The following is a 14,458-nucleotide window of genomic DNA, read 5'->3' as shown; positions in this document are numbered from 1 at the left end:
AATGGACAAAGGGAGTCAAAAGCTACCATTTTCGTCCTAAGTCCTGGGCACGTAATAATATACAGCATGGTGACTCTCCTGTAGTTCATGATTCTGTATTGTATATCTGCAAGTTACTAAGAGGAGAGTCAGCAATCTTAAAAAGTTCTCATCACAAGAAAAAAAATTTTAACAGTGGGAGACAATGGGCATTGACTAAAACTTATCGTACTCATCATTTTGTAGTATATGCATAAATCAAATCATTATGTTGTACACTTAAAAATCATACACCATTATATGTCAGTTATAGCTCAGTAAAACTGAAAAGAAAACTTGAAGAGGCCACCACAGCTAGTATACAATTCAGCAGGACACTTGTGGTGTTGCTATAGCAAAGAGAGCCCCTTTTACTCCATTTGGAGTAACACCTCTGATCTAACCATCAGGTGTGGAGTTGTCAGCTTTGTGGCAGACTAAAGTAGAAGGCCTGTTAGGCCATGCTGTATGGAGGGGAAAAAAAGTTGTAGTAAATAAGATTCTTCCAGGGGCCTGTGAACAAATAGAAGTTTAATGGCAAGTGTTGCAGAGTTGAGTCTGATGTGGCTCCGTCTGGCCCAGGAAGAGACATACTAACTGCTTGCATTCTAAATCCTTCTTCCTACCTGTTATGCAGAATACCCCTCTTCTGGCTTTTTTTTCTGGACTTTTCTGCTTCTCTGTTTATCTGGGTGCCACTAAATCAACCATAGCTGTCTTTAATGTTTGGGTGCATTTCTAATGCACTCAACATTTTTGCTTTTAAACTGGGTGACTTCTGCAAAGGGTTAATCCTATCCATTACCTGTGATTTTTTTTTTTTTTCATACTATCACCATTCAAGGGTGACCTCATTTCATGGTACCAGATGGCACCTTTCTGTAGTTTTCAGCAGTCTTTTTATACACCTTTACTTTGAATAAAACTAAATGATTGCAGAAACATTTTTTCCCCAGAGTATTTTTATTAGGGATTCCTGCCACCATATTAACATATAAAACAATCTGAATGTTAACATAGAAATGCAAATTTCACTATACAAAGATAAGGCTCCAATCGCAGGTAACATGGCCCCCATATCTCTAGTATTTCGATGAAACCAATTCAGTTTGAATTCTTCCCAGAGTTGCCTTTATAAAGATATTAGACAAACCACAAAATATATTCCAGATACATAACATTTTACAGTAAGTTCCAAGCACAGACAGAAATACACGGTACTTCACCTACATGGTTTTCATGATCCAACTTGCATTAGCACTAAAGACAAGATTGTGTGTGTATATGTATTTGCCATATATGTGTGTATATAAAACCACACATGTCCACACAGTGGTTTTCATGAAAAATTGAAACCTTTGAGACTGGGTTTTATTCACTATGATATGTGAGGGAAAAGGAATAACAGCATGTCACAAATTTCTCAACTGGGGAAAAATAAAAACAACTATGGATGAAGGGCATATCAGTTGTGTGTATATAAATACACACATATATACAGATTCATATATGAACACATATGTACCAATAATATGGAATATACATATACTCACACACTTGGCTTAGAATTCTGTATCTTACTATATTATATATTCTTCATCTTTGGAAGCAGTCTTTTCCTTTGATTCAGGCAACTGGTGACTCTCTTCTGTGACAACTTAAGCAGATTTTTCTAAAAACACTGACTATCTTGACAAAATGGCATTTCAAGATCTGAGTTTTACTTTTGGTAGCTATTGTTTAAATTCAGCAGACCCTATCCTGTCAGCTCCTTCATTTAAAAACATTTCTATTCAACTGTGATTTTTTGCCTAAGAGGAAAGAGATGTTAGCTGGAAATGTTAAAATTATGTACTTACTATTCTTTAATATAAATCTGCATGGCTGGACTATGCATGATGTTTAGCCTCTTAGTGTTTTTCAATGTTTTATGATGGGTAATATATTACTTCCATAATTTTAACAACATTATTCAATATTAGTTTAAAAGGGCAAGGGCTAGTGATTTGTTTTGATTAGAACTTCAAAGAAAATGGTATAAAGCATGATTAGAAGAGGGGATCTAATTTTGTGCAGACTACACTGGGGTACTCTTATGTCAGAAAGTATGACCTTAAGTCATAACAAGGGCCGGGTTGGGGGGAACACTTCAATTTCAAAGGTGACCATCTGCACACTTCCCAAATAACCTATAGAAAAATGTTTTTCTACATTGGTATCAAATTTCAGGTATCAAATATTCTTTATTAAAAAGCAAAATAGATGCAAAACAACACCCTATCAACTTAATAGCAAATTAGATTATAATTGGATCAGCTGAAGACTTCATGAGCTGAGTTTTTAAACTTATTTACAAAATTAAATATCTGACAAAGCTGTTGGAGCTACAGGGCTGGAAGGGTTAGGGAGACAGGCAGCCCAATCCCTTTGAAAACATTCCATGCCTTCATTTACAGTCTATGGAGAAATCCTTAAGCTCCATCCATACTCATTTCCTCTTTTTTTTTCAGACCATGCTTACAGCATGTGAAAGTTTCTGGATCAAATCCACACCACAGCAGCCACCCAAGCCCCTGCCGTGACCACAGTGGATCCTTAACCCACTGCACAAGAGAACTCCTCCCTACTCTTCTCTTTCACAGTACTGGTAAGTACTCCACAAGGAAGGCGTCACAGCCTTTCTGTCATGAATTTAATGGTATGAAAGAAGGTCCCCTTGGTCCCCTTTGTCCTCTCTACCATCTGAGTAGGGAGTCATTTCACTCTTTCACCCAAGCTGAAATGGTCTTTTACCTAATGAGTCCCCTCCACTGTCTTAATGAGAGCCCCGATTATGAATGAGTTAAGATCTTCAGGAATCCAGGAAAGGAAAAGAGTAGAATGATCACCACAACGGAAGATCATAGGCATTTATCAAAAGCCAAGATCCATTCTTTCTCTCTCTCTCACACACACTTCATTTTTCTTTAATTTAATTTTATTTTTGTCTTTTCTAGGGCCGCACCCACGGCATATGGAGGTTCCCAGGCTAGGGGTCTACACCACAGCTCATGGCAATGCCAGATCCTTAACCTGCTGAGCGAGGCCAGGGATCAAACCCACACTTCTTTTAAAGTGTCTTCCACAGAATCTCAATGAATGGCATGAGGAACCAAAAAAAGTTCCTCAAAGTTTCTCCACTTTTATTTAGATCCACTTAAACACAGTCATGTCAACTCGGACAGTGAGCACACTGTTCTTTGCATCATTCAGTACCTTGCGTCACCATCACTTTTCATGAATTGATGGTTTGTCTACCACCACCTCTTTCCTACCAGCTTCACCAGAACTCTGTTTTGCTACTTGCCATTTGTCCAGTTCCTATCTGCTTCTACTCTTGAGTTAATGCACAATACTATGCAATTAACTAGTATCTCCTTTAACTTGTTTCCTTTAAAGTTTCACTTTCTTTGAAGAACATTCTATCTCCCCAGCCAAAATACATGGACAGAATGGAAATGAAAGTAACAAGTCATCTTGTCCAAATACGTTGAAAAACGGACCACCCTGTGTCCACTTGATGCTCTCAATTTCTACATCCTCCAGGTCCATCATCCACTTCAGGAACTTACTCTCTACAGTGTTTTTCTACCTATTTTCTATCTCATATGCAGGTAACGACAAATTATGTGATTGTTCAGCAAAAAATATTTTAAAAAACAAACCCGTGCCAAAACATTAAAAGATTCCTGACATACCCTTTGTGCATTAGTCTTACAATCTGTACACTTAAATAACTCCAGGGGGCTTCGGTTTTTTGTGGGTTTTTTTTTTTTTTTTGCTAAAAATTTACCAAAATAGTTGGAACACATAAAAATACTTTTAAAAAAACAAACAAAAGCCCAGCACAAATTTAGTTGTATAGGCATTGGTTAAAGGACATTGTTTTCACTAAGGATTATATTCAAAAAAACCTTCTTTTGGGTTTTTACTAAAATTCAGATTCTGAACCTTATAATGGTGCTATTAAAAAAAGGAGACCTAAATTCAGCTCAGTGAATATTAATAGATAAAGAGTATGTCTGTACTATAAGAAAAATAAACATATTTTTGGTTATTTAGAGGCCGTCTTCCTGACCTGTAACTAAAATAACTGTATTTGATTTGAACTCATTTAATCGCAGTGAATGATGGAAAGCTAACTTAAAGGTGTGAATAATCAGTTACGACTGAGGAACACCTGTTGACGGTCCTGTGACCGTTCAGAACCAGGCATTTGCCAAAAGAACCAAATCACTAGTATTGAATATAGCCCTTAGTCATATGAGAGATGAGCTTTATGAGCAACCCAGCATATAGAGAACGAGGTTGACTTTGCCAGCCACCCACTCCTTGAGAGGACAGTAGTACTCATAGTGAAACTGCTCAAACTCGGGCGTCTGGCGGATTTCACATAAGAAGGAGAGATCAATACCTGACTCCAAAAGGAGGAGGAGCAGGGGAAATACAAAGAGCAGCAGGCCCAGGCCCACCACAAGGAGCCGGGAAAAACTCTTGACCAGTGGGTTCACCCGAATATGGCCACTCAGAATGTCATAGCTCCATGACAAAGCCTGGCGAGCCTCCTTCAGCTCCTCTTCTTCGGCCATTAAAAAGGCGTTTTCATCTGCTTCCAGTTCCTCAAATGAATCTGTGTCTTCTCTTTCCAGCTCCAGCCGAGATGGACAGTCAAAGAGCATGTCGATCTCATCATCATCAACTGGGGTAGGGAGCAGACTGGCACTTGGGTTGTATGCCAGTTCGGAGATGGTCAAGGGCTCCTCTTTTATTTTATCTTCCTCTTCACTTGAAGGTTCTTCATACTCGCGGGATTCCTTCACTGGTGAGCTGGAGATCAAGGGGGCAGAAATGTTATCTTCTTTGGGCAATGGAACACCTGTAAAGAGATTAGACTTTTCTTAATTTTAAATTTCTAGTTTTCTTTTTTCCACAATCTGTAGATGAAAACAAACCAAGACTAACACACACATGGAATTTAGGGAACCTATGAAATTGTTCTGTGGGATACTGACTTTTAACAGTCATTTCAGTAATAGATCCTATACAATAAGTTCTAAGGTCAACATGATAAATCCAAAATAACCAACATATCTCAAATGTTTTGCAATATTTACATTTACATGTGTACCTGTAGCCTGAAAACCTCAAAATCTGGTCATGTCTTCAAGAATAAAATGATAAGAAATCACTAAGGTAATTTTGAGTATTGTCTTCTGGAAGTCAACACTGTCATCCAATGAAGTATTGTAGTAAAATTAGAGAGTATCTACTATCCAGTGATAATCATTTTATTATGTATTTTTTCTAGACTTCATTCTAGGCACAATTTTGTGTTTTCTCATTTTATATAACTGCAGTCATATTTGTATGAACAAATTTATATCTTGCTCCTTTAACATTTTAACTTAGACATTTTCTGTGTGGACATAAACTCCCACTGGCGTTTATAATGGTTGCCTAATTTTCTGTTTATAGTTAATAACAGTATTAGTTGCTTATTGGCAAACATTTAGATTGCTTTATAGTTGTGAAAAAAATGCTATGAGACAGTTTTATATATGAGGACTTTTCCTTCTCTTTCAGTTCATTTGAAAAATTGACTAGTATGAATATTATTTCTTAAAAGTTTATTGGAGGAAAGTTTTTTCTCAACCTCACATTTTATCGATGGGAAGTCCAGTTACCTGCTATCAGGCCTAAGACCAGCTCTCCTGATTTTGAGTCTTGGATTTTTAGTGGGAAATGAGGAGTCAAAGAAATGTTCCCCAGAATGGATCTACAGTATAATTCCATATTGGTAGCCAGGTACATTAGGTAACTGCAAGCCTGCTTTTAATGAATATATTTCAGGATTTCTCTCTCTTTAAGATGTGCAGGAAGTGATGTCACCAGGATGGCAACCTTAGTTATTCCTGGGTTTGTTTCCTCTTCCCCCAAGAAGAACAACTAACAGTTTATGGACAAGACACCACTGAGAAAATCCTAAAACTTAGAAATGAGGCTGAAGTACCCTCCTACACTACAGAGAACTAGGACAAACTACATTAAAAGGGTAAGAGGAACTGTTAACCACATTGCCCCTCCCCCAGGTTGGCACAAGACTACACTGAGAATTCTCCCCAGAGCCTCTGGTTCCTTCAGTGGGAAAAGAGAGCCTAGGGTGATATCTAGCTCCACCCCCCAGCATTATGCGTTACTTTATGGGAGCCCTTACTCCGAATTTCACCCTACAGTATCACGGGGTATCTCAACCACTGGGAATGTGTGATGGAGAAGTGGGGAGCGACTTCCAACAATTAATTAGCACTCAGATTGTGGCAGACCAAGCTCCTACCTGTGGAGTCAAGTATTAGCTCCAACCAGTGGCTTTGCTCATCTGCAGAACCAAGTTGTTGGTGCATCTGAACAGGGAACTCAGTGGGGTGCAGGGTGGCCTGATTCAGGTCCTCAGAAGGAGGTGTTTTGCCAGCCCTGGAGCCTGGTCTACTCACACCCATGCAGAACAACAGAGTCATAGCCTCACTCACTGTGGAGCCTAGTTCCCAGCCCCTTCCAGCCAGAATGTGTCTTTAGGAAAATTTGGGAGTTCTTTGAAGTGCAGGCCTACCCAGGCAGGAAGGCTGAGTCATATAGCTCCATCTAACAAGAAGGACTGGTAAGAATACCTGGGAGCTGTATTACCCAGCAACACTGGAGCTGAGAGGTGGGCAGGCAGAGCTGATTGCTTCTAGACCAAAGCAAGTGGTGCAGTTTGGCCATGGAACTTGGGGGCCTGGTCAGCTTGATTGAAGACCACAAACAGAGAGCTTAGTGGTGCTCCTTTCCCTACTGTGCCTAAATTAGTTTAGGCAGGGGAACAAATTCATAGCCCCACTCACTGCTGAATAGAGCTTTCAGCTCACCTGACCAGGGAACCTTACCAGAGTACACAGAAAGCTCTGTAGCCCATCCAACAGCCCTGCTCTCAGTGGCACTTGAATCAAAAGTGCAGCCCATGACTTTCCCTGTCTGCAAAGCAAAACTGGTGGCCTCTTCTGACGGATATCCAGTGCACATTCTTGTCTGACCTGAGTCTCCAAACAATGAGCCATGTAGGCCCTTGGTCCCATCCTGCCACCCTACCAGGGTAGAGAAGTTAATTCATAGCCCCATTTATGGCTGAGTATAGTTCCTAGTCTTGACCATCTAATAAGCCTGACCAGAGAATCTAGACAACAACAGGGCCAGTTGAGCATGATACCAAGCCAGCGGCCCTATCCAGCTGTTCTCAGTCAGTGCCACACACCCCCATTCACAACCTCAGTGCTTGGACAATTGCCTCATCCAAAAATAGACTCTAATAGCATGTCTCACCTGCCCAAAGATATTTCCAGCAGACACCAGAAACCCAAAGTGAGCTGACCAATGAACCCAAAGCAGATCTTAAAAGTCTGGAAGAGGAGACCACTTACTCCAGTGCACAGATGCCAGCATAAGAATCAAGGAGCATGAAAAATCAGGTAAATATAACAACACTAAAGAAAACTTAAAAACACTAATAACTGACCCTAAAGAAATGGGAATCTATGAACTGTCAATTCAAAATAATGCTCTCAGAGAAATTTAGTGACCTACAAGAACACATGACAACTAAACAAAATTAGGAAAGCAAGGAATGAGCAAAATTAGAAATTCAACAGGGAAATAAAAACCATGAAAAAAATCCTAAAGCTGAAAAATACAATAACTGAACTGAATAAATCAATAGAGACTTTCCAACTCTATCTTCAGAGTCAACTAGGAAGAAGAAAGAATCCGTGACCTGGAAGATAGGACATTTGAAATTATCCAGTCAGAGAAGAAAGAATGAAAAAGGTGACACTGGCCTGCAGGACTTATGGGACACGATGATGGGAAACAATATTTGCACTATAGGAATTCAGAAGGAGAAGAGGAAGGACAGAAAATATATTTAAAGCATTAATGGCTGAAAACTTCCCCAATCTGGGAAAAGAAATAGGCCCAAAGTACACCAAATAGGTTCAACCCAAATAGGGCTATACTGAGACATATTATAATTAAATTGTGAAGTGTCAAAGACAATTTTAAAATCAGAAAGAGATAGTTTCATGGAGGCTCCTTTGCATTAACCTAATGGAGTATTTCTCAACAGAAACTTGTCAGACAGGAAGAAAATTGGATGATATATTTAAAATATTGAAAGAAAGTATCAACCGAGAATACTATACCTGGTGAAACTGTCCTTCAGAAATAGGGGGAATGTGCAGTGTTGGTGGTGTAGTGGTAAGCATAGCTGCCTTCCAGAAATAGGGGGATCAAGACTTGCCTAAGCAAACAAAAGCTGAGGGAATTCACCATTTGACTTCCTTACAAGAAATGCTAAAGGGAGTCCATTAAGTGTAAGTAAAAAGGTGCTAAGTATAAAAACATAAGAAGGCAGTATAAAACTCGGTGTTCCTGTCATGGCTCAGCAGCTAATGAACCCAACTAGCATCCATAAGGATATGGGTTCAATCCCTGGCCTCCTCACTCAGTGGGTTAAGGAACAAGCATTGCTGTGAGCTGTGATGTAGGCTACAGATGTGACAGATCCTGCATTGCCATGGCTCTGGCATATGCCAGCGGCTCCAGCTCTGATTCGACCCCTAGCCTGGGAACCTCCATTTGCTGTGGTTGCAGCCCTAAAAAGACACACACAAAAAAAGATAAAAGAAAAAGAAGGCAGTCTAAAACTCAATGGTAATGGTAAAAATATAGCCAAGGTTGATTTTGTAATATGGTAATGCTAGTGCATAATCTAGTTTACAAGTTAAAAAATGTAATAAAAATAATCTGTTACTAGTTACACAATATAGAAAATATGCAAACTGTAATATCAATAACATAAAATGTGAGGGGGAGGAGAAATAAAAGTGTAAAGCTTAGTAACTGTATGTAAAGCTTAGTAACTGTATTGAAGTTACATTGTTATTAAACTAGAGTGTTAAAATTTTAAGATCCTTTTATGTAAGTCTCATGGTAACCATAAGGAAAAAACCTGTGGTGATTACAAAGGAAATCAAAGCATACTGATGCCATAATACATCACATTTAAAATTGTAACCAGGAGTTCCCATCGTGGTGCAGTGGAAACAAATCCGACTAGGAACATGAGGTTGCGGGTTTGATCCCTGGCCTTGCTCAGTGGGTTAAGGATCTGGTGTTGCCATGAGCTGTGGTTAAGGTTACAGACGCGGCTTGGATCTGGCACTGCTGTGGCTCTGGTGTGGGCCGGTGGCTACAGCTCCGATTGGACCCCTAGCCTGGAAACCTCCATGTGCTGTGGGTGCGGCCCTTAAAAAGAAAAGAAAAGATAGTCAGAAACAAAGAACAATGGAGAGGTGAAGACAAGATGGTGGAGTAAAAGGATCTTGAGCTCACTTCCTGGCACAAGTACACCAAAATCACAACTAATTGCTGAACAACCATTGACACAAAAGACTGGAATCTACCAGAAAGATGGTCCACATCCAAAGACAAAGAAGAAACCATGAGACAGTAGGAGGGGTATACTTGCAATAATAATCAAATCCCATACTCCCTACTCCCAGGTAGATGATCCACAAACTGGAGAATAATTATATTGCAGAAGTTCCCCATCAAGAGGGAGAGTTCTCATCCCTACACCAGGCTCCCCAGCCTAGGGGTCCCACTTTAGGAAGAGGAGCCCCTGGGGCATTTGGCTTCAAAGATCAGTGGGGCTTGATTTCAGGAGCTCCACAGGATTTGGGGAAACAGACTCCATTTGTGGAGAGCACACCTAAGATCTCACATGCACTGGTAGCCAGGGCAAAAGCAGTAACTCCAGAGGATCCTGGGCTGGAATTAGCTGCTAGTCTTGGAGGATCTCCTGGGGAGGTAAAGGGTATCTCCGGCATTTGCTGGGGTCGTAAAGGCTGGTGACGGATTTAGGGGGGACCTACATGAACTCTGGCTGGAGGCAGACATTTGGGGTCCTTGGCATTAAGACCTGGCTCCACCCAAAAGCATGTAAGCTCCAGTGCTAGAATTCCTCAAGCCAAAAAGTCAACAGAGCAGGAACATGGCCCACACATCAGCATACCTGCTGCCTAAAGAAATTATGAGCACACAGCCACCTCCTGATATGCCCCTTGACATGGTCCTCCCCACCAGAGGGCCAAAACCCAGCTACACCCACCAGTGGGCAGGCACTGGCTCCTCCCACCAGGAAGACGGCACAAGGCTCAAGACTAGCCTCACCCACCAGAGGACAGACACTAGAAGCAAGAAAGTATGATCCAGCAGACTGAAGAACTGAGTCTGTAAACATAGGTCAGAACCTACCCTGGGAACAGATGGTCCCTGGACCTTGGATGATGAGAGGGGAGTGTACTCCTAGGATACACAGGCCATCCCCTCCAGAGGACCATTTCATCAAGGTCAAAAAACAAAGTCCAAGATTGGATGGCTTCACAGGTGAATTCTATCAGACAGGTGAATTCTATCAGACGTTTAGAGAAGAGTTAACACCTATCCTTCTGAAACTATTTCAAAAAACTGCAAAGGAACACTTCCAGACTCATTCTGTGAGGCCACCTCATCCTGCTATCAAACCTGGACAAAGATTCCACAAATAATTACAGGCCAATATCACTGATGAACATAGACACACAAATCCTTAACAAAATTCTAGCAAGCTGAATCCAAGTGGGATTTCTCTCAGGAATGCAAGAATTTTTCAAGATCCAAAAATGAATTATTGTGATACACCACATTAACAAACTGAAGAATAAGAACCATATGAGCATCTCAGTAAATGCAGAAAAATCTTTTGCTAAAATTCAACATCCATTTATGATAAAAACTTCAGAAAGTGGGCATAGAGGGAACCTACCTCAACCTGCTAAAGTCCATCTATGACAGACCCACAGCTAACATCATACTTAATGGAGAAAAACTGAAAGCATTTCCTTGAAGTTCAGGAACAAGAAAAGGATATCCACCCTAGCCACTTTTATTCAACATAGTTTTGGAAGTCCTAGCTAGAGAAGAAATGAAAAGGATCCAAATTGGAAAAAAAAAGTGGAAGCTATCATTGTTTGCAGATGACTTGGTACTGTATGTATAAAATACTCAAGATACCACCAGAAAACTACTAGAACTCATTAATGATTTCAGTAAATTTGAAGAATACAAAATTAATACAGTAATCTGTTTTGTTTCTATATAGTAACAACAAAAGATCAGAAAGAGAAATTAATGGAACAGTCCCATTTACCATCACATCAAAAAGAACAAAATATCTAGGAATAAACATACCTAAGTAAAACACTTATCTGAAAAAGTATAAGAAAGAAATTGAAGGTGACACAACAAAGTTATACAATATTTTTGCATTGGAAGAATGGGTACAATCAAAATGACTATACACCCAAGGCAATCTACCGATTCAGTGCAATCCTTATCAAATTACCAATGGCATTTTTTATAGAATTAGAAGAAAAAAATGTTTTGTGTGGAAACACAAAAGACCCTGAATAGCAATCTTAAGAAAGAAAAAGTGTGGGAATAATCAGGCTCCCTGACCTCAGACTATAGTACAAAAATGACAGTAAACAAAACAGCATGGCACTAGCACAAAAACAGACATATAGATCAATGGAACAGGAAAGAAAGCCCAGAAATAAACTTATGTGTCAATGGTCAATAATCTATGACAAAAGAGGTAAGCATATACAATGGAGAAAAGACAGTTTCTTCAACAGGTGGTGCTGGGAAAACTGGATAGCTACATGTAAAGGAATGAAATTGGAATATTCTGTAACACCATACAGAAAAATAAGCTTCAGATGGATTGAAGACTGAAATGTAAGGCTGGATACTATAAAACTCTCAGAAGAAAACACAGGCAGAACACCCTGGTATAAACCACAGTAATATCTTTTTGGATCCACTTCCTAGAGTAATGAAAATAAAACCAAAAATAAACAAATGGGACCTAATTAAACTTAAAAGCTTTTGCACAGCAAAGGAAATCATAGAAGAAAAGACAACCCAGGGAATGGGAGAAAATCTCTGCAAATGAAGCAACCAACAAGAGATTAATCTCTAAAATCTACACTCAGCTGATGCAGCTATGTATCAAAAGAACAAACAACCCAATCAATAAATGGGCAGAAGATCTAAAGAGACATTTCCCCAAAGAAGACATACAGATGGGCATAAAGCACATGAAAAGATGTTCAACATAACTAGTTATTAGAGAAATGCAAACCAAAACTACAATGATATCTGGCCTGGAAGTCCCCACCCAAAAAAAGAAAATAACCTAGAATTAAGTATCACATCACATTGGTCAGAATGGCCATCATCAAAAAGTCTATAAACAATAAATAGTAGAGAGGGTGTGGAGAAAAGAAAATCTTCATATGAAGTTAGTGAGAATATAAACTGATACAATTACTATATGGAAGTCCCTTAAAACAATAAAATTGAGTTACCATGTGATCCAGCAATCCCACTCCTGGACAGATATCCAGAGAAAACTATAATTTGAAAAGATACCTGCACCCCAATTTTCATTGCAGCACTATGTACAATAGTCAAGACATGGAAGCAACCTAAATGCCCATTGACAGAGGAATGGTTAAGGAAGATGTACATATAAACAACGGAATATTGCTCAGCCATAAACAATGAAATAATGTGATTTGCAGCAATATGGATGGATCTAGAGATAATTATACTTGGTTAAGTCCAACAGAGAAAGAAAAATATCACATGATGTCATTTATTTACAACAAAGAACCAGACTCACAGATTTGAAAAAGAAAAAAAAAAAAACTTTTGGTTATCAAAGGGGAATCTGTGGGGGTGAAGGATAAATTAGGAGTTTAAGATTAATATGTATATACTACTATATATAAAGTAGATAATTAACAAGGACAGGGAACTCTATTCAACATTCTGTATTAACATATGGAAAGGAATCTGATACAAAATGAATATATATATATATATATATAGTAAGCAACTCACTTTGTTCTATACCTGAAACAGAATGTAAATCAGCTATACTCCAATAAAAAATAAAAATTAAATTAAAAAAACTAAAGACCAATATTCCTGATGAACATAGATGTCAGAGTTCTTAATTCTAACAAGCTGAATTCAGCAGCACATTAAAAGGATCATTCACTGTGATCAAATGGGATTTATACCTGATATACAAGGATGGCTCAACATAACACAAATCATCAAATTAATAGAATGAAAGAAAAAAAATCATATGACCATCTCAGTGTGGAAAAAAATTTGACAAAATTCAACGTGTTTATAATAAAAAATGAACAAACTAGTTATAGAAGGACCATACCTCAAAATAATGAAGAACATACATGATAAGCCCACAGCTAAAGTCATACTCTATGGTGAACGGTTGAAAACTTTTTCTCTGAACAAGACCAGGGTGCCCACTATCACTACTCCTATTCACCATAGTACTGGAAGTCCTTGCCAGAGAAATCAGGCAAGAAAAAGAAGGCATCATATTTGGAAGTAAAGAAGTAAAATTGTCTCTATTTGTAGGTGTTTTTATACATGGAATATCCTAAGACCCAGCCAAAAGACTATTAGAACTAATCAATAAAGTAAGTGAAGTGCAGGATACAAATTAACATGTAAAACTCAGTAGTATTTTATACACTAACAACAAATTATCTGAAAGAAAAGATCCTATTTACAACAGCATCAAAACCAATAAAATTTAGGAATAAATCAAGGAGGTTAAAGATCTCTACTCTGAAAACTATAAGATACTGATGAAAGAAATTAAAGACAATGCAAATGGAAAGGTATCCCATGTTCATGGACTGGAATAATTAATATTGTTAAAATGTCACTATTACCAAAAGCCATTTATAGATCCAATGCAATGTCTATTAGGAGTCCAGTGAAATTTTTTCTGTAAAAAATTCCATAAGTAGAAAAAAAATCCTAAAATTTATATGGAACTGCAAAAGACCCTAAATATCCAAAGGAACCCTGATAAAGGAGAACAAAGCAGGAGGAAACACTTCCTGATTTCAGGCTACACTATAAAAATACAACAATCAAAACAGTATGGGACTGGCATAAAAAAGGACAAATAGATCAATGGAACAGAATTGAGAGCCCAGAAATAAACCTAGGCATATTTAGTCAGCTAATACTTAACAAGGCAGCCAAGAATACTCAATGAAGAATAGGCAGTCTTTTCAATAAATGATGCTGAAAAAATTAGATATTCACACATGAAAGAATGAAACTAGACTCTGATCTTTCACTACTCACAAAAATTAACTTGCAGTGGATTAAAGATTTAAATGTGAAACCTGAAGCCATGAAACTCCTGGAATAAAAT

General features: G+C 38.6%; 1 protein-coding gene and 1 long non-coding RNA gene across 5 annotated transcripts in view; one reads left to right on the top strand and one right to left on the bottom strand.

The window, feature by feature from the left end:
* Nucleotides 1-2,557, top strand: part of LOC125112625 (uncharacterized) — a 62,992-nt gene extending 60,435 nt beyond the window's left edge. The window contains exon 4 of the long non-coding RNA XR_007131204.1: nucleotides 2,529-2,557. This is a non-coding gene — a long non-coding RNA (uncharacterized LOC125112625). The remainder of the gene's footprint in view (nucleotides 1-2,528) is intronic.
* FRMD3 (FERM domain containing 3) overlaps nucleotides 1-14,458 on the bottom strand; it is a 320,699-nt gene that overhangs the window by 752 nt on the left and 305,489 nt on the right. For 3 of the 4 annotated variants that reach the window (XM_047754939.1, XM_047754941.1, XM_047754942.1), the window contains one exon: nucleotides 961-4,933. In XM_047754939.1, coding sequence (XP_047610895.1) covers nucleotides 4,335-4,933 — 599 coding nt within the window. In that variant the 3' untranslated portion in view covers nucleotides 961-4,334. Of the gene's footprint in view, nucleotides 1-960; nucleotides 4,934-14,458 lie in introns of those variants that run through there. The other variant, XM_047754940.1, reaches the window with a different exon arrangement.

This window comes from Phacochoerus africanus, chromosome 12 (genome assembly GCF_016906955.1).
Source record: "Phacochoerus africanus isolate WHEZ1 chromosome 12, ROS_Pafr_v1, whole genome shotgun sequence".
Lineage (NCBI taxonomy): Eukaryota > Metazoa > Chordata > Mammalia > Artiodactyla > Suidae > Phacochoerus > Phacochoerus africanus.
This window is presented reverse-complemented; position numbering and strand designations above follow the sequence as displayed.